Raw genomic sequence first — 6,370 nt, 5'->3', positions numbered from 1 at the left:
GAACTGTCACTTAGAGGTAATTGAAGTACCTGCTAGGTGTCAAGGAGGACTGTATGGAGCATCAAGAACCATAGACATGTGTCACAATGTTGCCAAACAGCTTATAGGATCCAGACATCTGTCCTCGTGGAGCCCTTAAGGATAGAGGATCTCATCAACCCAAACTAGATAGGAGATTACAAGAGCTGAATATGTTTTCCTAGTTGTCCAATAGTAGTTGAAGAATTATTTAGCGTATGATGTCTTAGCAAAGTTTGGGGCTTGATGTCCAAATCTGCTAGTTTTTTTTTGCTATGTAATGACTACTTTGGTAAATAAAATTTACTTACCAAGAAAAAAAAACTTAGCAACGATAAAAGAATCTATTCTATTCCAGAGTTATCCATAATAAATTGTATTTGTTAAGTTTAATTCTTTGAACTTATTTACAACTTTTACATTCCTAGTGATTTGTATTGTCATTTGAGTTATAAGAGTTTCTTTGACTGAAGAGTCTTGAAAGAAGTGAGGTACAATTAGAAAGAATTGTAGAGGGCAAAGGTGCTATAATGGTTAAATCCTTGATAATACATATTTTTTTATTAATTCACTTTATCCTATAGCTACTTATTGTAGTATTAGTGAAGAATCTGATTCTTCAATACAATAATTACAAATATAAATTAATACTTTCAAATCGAAAGCAACTTAAAAATAGGTTATTTTAAAATCCAAACGCATGGGCTTCACAAAATATCCTCCAGAAATTAATGCTTACACAACTGTTTTCAAAATAGTCCGACATGATTTAGAGCGTGAGAATCAATTGTTCTAATCCTCTCAGTGAATTGGTACATAGTACTCTTGTCTATTTTTTATTAAAAAGTAAGAGTAAAATTACTTTATTATATATTTCAAATTTTATACTCGTCTCGTATCAATGTATTTGTCTAATTTAATTTGAATTTTGATAGGAGATTTAAGAAAATAAATAGACTTTGAAATCTATGATCTTTAATTTTAAAATATTGATATAATATATTAAAATATTTTTAATTTTATAATTTTAAATAAGTCACATAAAAATATTAAAATTTAAAATTATCATATAGGAAAAAATTTAAATAGATAAAAAAAAGTAAGGCAAATAAATTGCAGATCTCAATAAGTATTAAAAATTTGAGTTTTGAAATTTAAAATTATATATTTAGACACGCATTTTATTTCAAAAGAATTTAAAATTTTTGAAAGAAAGTCTCAAAATATAATCTGGTCAAATTTTATAATTACATAAATCTTTGAAAATGTTATTCAAAATGTAGGTTAGAAAATAAATGAAAAGGAAATAGGTAAAGAAAAAGAAATTTGGAAAAAGGAAGAAGGCAAGAAAGAATGCACCGCAGCGGAAGTGCATGATGACGAGTCCATCGTAAGACTCTTCCGCGTATCAGCCAGCTGTCGGGCCATGGATTCCCCTGATTGCATACCTCCATGGACCCCATTCACACACAGAGACACACACACTTATTAGAATGAATGACTTAACTTACCCCCAAATATCTATTTTCTTCTCCCATCATTCTTACGCTATACTCTTTCTTTACCTGTGTATGTAGAGAGAGAAAGTAAGAGGGTGGTTTATGGCAATGAAAATGGAAGAGAGAGTGTCACATTGTGAAATGTTGTTTTGTTTCTAACAGATCCATCCATTTTTGCTCTCTCAATGGCTAAGACTGAAGGCGATCCACCTACTGCTAAAGCGACGGATTTGAAAAGAGAGTTACAGAGACTAGTTAAGGCCATTCTATCTGAAGATGACATCAATGTCGATGCCATTGATAAAACCCGTAAAACCCTTCTCGCCTTGAAGGACTTAAAGCTGAAACGACACTCCTCCTTCGATCTCCCTTTTCCTGAGGAATTTCGATGCCCACTTTCCAAACAACTTATGAGAGATCCTGTTATCCTTAACACCGGTCAGGTTAGTTGATTTTTGTTTCGTGTGTTTGATTGATTTTGGAGGTGTGTGGAATTGTGGGCTTTTGGTAACTTGAACTTGGAAGGGACGATTCCTTCAATTTTGCCATCCTAGTAACCAAGTGTACATGGGTTAATGTTAATTACTGTATATGATATCTGGTTAATTACTGTTCGTGTGAATGTTGATTATAAGGTATAATAGCGTGTATTAATCTTTCTTTTGTTTTATTGTTACAATTTTCCCTTAATTCAGTGTCATTTGAGTTGAGTTCTCATGTAAATACTGTTGTGTTGTCTCCATTTGATGATTGTTAAGTGTTTTTGTAATTTTCAAGATTCACCTAGCTGTCTCTGTATCTTCTTAGAGCTTGTTGATTTGTAGGTTGTGAGTTAGTCTTGACACATTTGGCTTATATATTATTGGAATTTTTGCAGACTTATGACAGACCCTTCATTCAGAAATGGTTAAAAGCTGGGAATAGGACGTGCCCTCGAACACAACAAGTACTTTCACATACAATTCTTACACCTAATCACTTGATTCGGGATATGATCTCGCAATGGTGTAAAAATAATGGGATTCAAATGCGAGACTCTGTTCAGTATTTGAATGATGAAGGGTTGGCTGAAGCTGAGCGTGATATATTCGTATCCTTGCTTGAGAAGATGTCTTCAACTTTATCTGATCAAAAAGTTGCTGCAAGAGAATTACGTTTGTTAACGAAGAAAATGCCTTGTTTTCGGGCTCTATTTGGAGAATCTGCAGATGCAATTCCTCAACTTGTTCGTCCCCTATCTCAAAGCAACAGCAATGTTCATCCAAATCTCCAAGAAGACATAATCACTACACTTTTGAATCTTTCCATCCATGACAATAACAAGAAGCTTGTCGCGGAGACTCCAAAGGTTATTCCACTTCTTGTGGATGCATTAAGATCAGGAACAATTGAAACAAGGAGCAATGCAGCAGCTGCCCTTTTCACACTATCTGCACTTGATTCTAATAAAGAGCTTATCGGAAAATATGGTGCCCTGAAACCACTGGTAGAACTTCTAGATGAAGGGAACCCTGTTGCAATGAAGGATGTTGCTTCAGCTCTTTTTAGTCTCTGCATTATCCAGGAAAATAAGGCCAGAGCGGTTAGAGATGGTGCTGTGAGGGCTATCCTGCAAAAGATAATTAGTAATGTGCACGTCGATGAGTTGCTAGCTATACTAGCTATGCTATCAAATAATCAAAAGGCAGTTGAGGAGATGGGAGACCTTGGGGCGGTTACATGTTTGCTTAATATAATAAGGGAGACCTCGTGTGCTCGCAGCAAGGAGAATTGTATTGCAGTCCTTTACACAATCTGTTACTGTGACCGAACCAAATGGAAGACATTAAGGGATGAGGAGAAAACCTATGGGACAATCTCTCAACTTGCTCAAAATGGTACAGCGAGAGCCAAGAGAAAGGCTAATGGTATTCTTGACAGACTGAACAGGGCTGTCAATCTTACCCATACTGCATAAAAGCAGCCAGCAGTTTCAAGCACAAAATCTGTAAATTCTGGTCCAACCTTTGCCCTCTTTCCTTTCATTAAAAAAGTATTTGAGGCATGTTTGCAATCTTCCATTTTGTACATTCTATCTGAGATTTACAAGTTAATAGTGATTGTGAATAATTTATTATGAGGGAGTTTTTGTAAAAATAAGATCCACGGTATTTTGGTTGGGTTAATTGATAATACGTGGCACAAGATTGGTCTAGGTGATTGCGTGCATCATATCTAGTAGAAGAATTTGTAGCAAAAATAAGATTGTGATTTGTGAAATAATTGTTCCACATGGCTATCCTGTCGTGGTGGGATATTAGCTTAAACATGTCAGCCAGCAAGTGGGGTTGCTGTGATTTGTCCGTAAGCATGAATATGATATTTCCTAGTGTGGAGGGGCAGATATGTTCCTTTCTTTTCTCCTCAGCAACGGTAACAAAAGGTCCACTGACCACATGGCTCGAATGGGGTTGATAGCCAAATCGAAAAAAAAAGGTCGATTCCTTCCTATGTATTACCTCTTTGGTGATGCTATTCTTATTCTCAGTTTACACCCACTTCTGGCTTTACGTGAAAAAAGACACAATTTGAGGTTATTCTCTCTTTATCTGGTACAGGCGCTAGTAAAAAGCAATAGTTGTAACAGTTCTAACTAGGCGTTATTTGGATCTTAAATTTGAAGTTTTGATTTGAAATCTGTGTTATGTTTATCATAATGAACAATATTTCAATTAAATTTTGATTTCAGATCTCATATTCACTTAAAAGGTAGGATTTCAATTCCAATTTGAAGTTTGTGGTTAATTTAAAACTTGATCAAGAAAAAATGTTCTTAATTTAAAATTTTGTAGAAAAGGATTCTTGATCAACATAAAGTAAAGAGATTGTATGGTACTGTGAAAATGATTATATAAAAAAAAATACGTAGTTAGTAGTTATTATTATTATTATTATTATTGATTTACTGGGCCAACCTATTTTTTTTGTAAAATCATGTGTGCATGTTTTAATTATTATCATCCATTTATAAAAAAAAAAAACATAAAGATACGTTATTTATTAAATTTATTAATGTGACTTGTTGGGATAATTGAAATTAGAGTGCTTGCAAATTGATCCGAAATAGCAAAGTAGTAAAAATAGGCAGAAACTGATTACTCTCAAGTTCTTATAGTATCTTGTACTATACATATGAAGTTAATGGATTAAATGGATGAATGGTTGTAGGGTTGGAGCATGTACTTAGTTGGAGAAACTCCGATACCCAGGGGGAAGAATGTGACCATATTCAATAGTGTTGTTACCGTGGTCCATCCAATGTGCACCTTTTTTATGCTTACAAAGTCTTCATTCCAACAGTAAACCACCAATCAACCTCTTTTTTCCCTCATGCTTTCACCACCATTTTATATTTATATTTATAAAAATAGTAGTAATAGTTGTGGCTATACTTTTTATTGTTTTCCTTTCCTTTTCACTCTCATTTCTCTTCTTTCTTTAATAAGACAAAGCCAAGCAAAGTATATAGTTGACAAAAAAGCAGCCGGCTTGACTCTATAATCTCTTTGATAGGTGAATAAGATCTTAATCTGTGAGTACATTGCAATAACTTAGAATAAGGTCTCAATCGTGAGTATAATTTGATTCAAAAATATTTTGGTATTAATAATTTGATCCAAAAATAATTTATTTATCAATTTGATCTAAAAATTGGTGGGGAAGCATCCAAGTAATTAAGTATTGTACCTCAATTCACGTTATTGTTAACTTTATGAATAAAGAAGCAAGTGGGTAATCATGTGATGCTTTTCATTATGTATAATAAATAAAGGAATATTTGGAATACAAGGTTAGTACGGTCAACAGTCTTATTACTACGAAATTAAATATGATATACCTTGCCCCCTCCTTTTGATTCTCCATAAACCATATCCAATTTCTTGAGGGTAAAAAATATAAAATTAAAGAACTTATAATTAGGAGTATAAAAATTAAAGGACTTTAATTAGGAGTATAAATTAAGTCCTTAATGGTTATATATCTTTTTTAATTCTTAAACCTGCAGCCTAGGGATCCCAGCCTTGCACGTGCAATCCATGTGGCCCTCTTTATAGTAAAAAGAATTGCATGTGTCTGATTTAGTTCGATCAATTATTTATGTAATTAGAAGAATTATATTGTCCTGATTTTTTTGGTCAAACTATTTCGTATAAATTAAGTACTCCTTTAATTCTGAACTGTGTTCGTCGTATGTATTCATATTTGGTATTTTGAATAAACTTTGAGTTGTAAGTTGTGAATAATTTTACTCTCCATGTCTGTTCACTCCCAAAAGAAAAAACAACAAAAAACATAAAAGAGTCGCGCTAAAGGAGAACAACTAGTTAGGTTGTTGTCTACTGTATTCTATTGTGTATTAGTTCATAAAATACTACTAGTTACATTTAATTACATATTTAATTGTATAGACAGGTTTCTTTGTAAATATAGAATTCAGTACGGTTTGATCAATAACGTATAGGAAGATTTAAACATATTTTCTTATATACGGTTATAAGACTTACACGAACAACTTGGTATTTTTTATAGTGAGAAACCTGAAAGTTGATTCACTTAGGTTTAATTCGATCAGTGTGCCAGTCAAAAAAAGAAATAAAGTTTATGATAATTTCATAGACTTTCTCAAAGTTTGATTTAGTAATCTTAACTTTGATTTTCTTGTAGTTTGTGATATTATAGTGACCATCATGGAGAATTTTAGTATATCAGTTAGTTGGTAAGTCGAATTTTCACCTTGTTAATGGGGATTTAACGTTCCACCTTGTGATCCACTTCCCCTACCCAAAAAAGAAAAGAAAATAGAAAAAAGGGTC

The 6,370-nt window shown here is 33.1% G+C and overlaps 1 protein-coding gene across 1 annotated transcript; it reads left to right on the top strand.

Moving 5' to 3' along the window:
* Positions 1–1,533: 1,533 nt before the first annotated feature.
* Positions 1,534–4,054, top strand: LOC129882611 (U-box domain-containing protein 9). The gene is made up of 2 exons (XM_055956993.1): positions 1,534–1,960; positions 2,395–4,054. Exons 1-2 carry the CDS (start codon positions 1,703–1,705, stop codon positions 3,472–3,474), a joined length of 1,338 nt encoding a protein of 445 aa, XP_055812968.1. The 5' UTR covers positions 1,534–1,702; the 3' UTR covers positions 3,475–4,054.
* Positions 4,055–6,370: the final 2,316 nt, after the last annotated feature.

This window comes from Solanum dulcamara, chromosome 3 (genome assembly GCF_947179165.1).
Source record: "Solanum dulcamara chromosome 3, daSolDulc1.2, whole genome shotgun sequence".
Taxonomy (NCBI): domain Eukaryota; kingdom Viridiplantae; phylum Streptophyta; class Magnoliopsida; order Solanales; family Solanaceae; genus Solanum; species Solanum dulcamara.
This window is presented reverse-complemented; position numbering and strand designations above follow the sequence as displayed.

Coding starts and splice junctions, on each gene's coding strand:
- LOC129882611 (XM_055956993.1), top strand. CDS start 1,703: ATGGCTAAGACTGAAGGCGATCCACCTACTGCTAAAGCGACGGATTTG. Junction 1,961..2,394: donor TTATCCTTAACACCGGTCAG/GTTAGTTGATTT, acceptor GAATTTTTGCAG/ACTTATGACAGACCCTTCAT.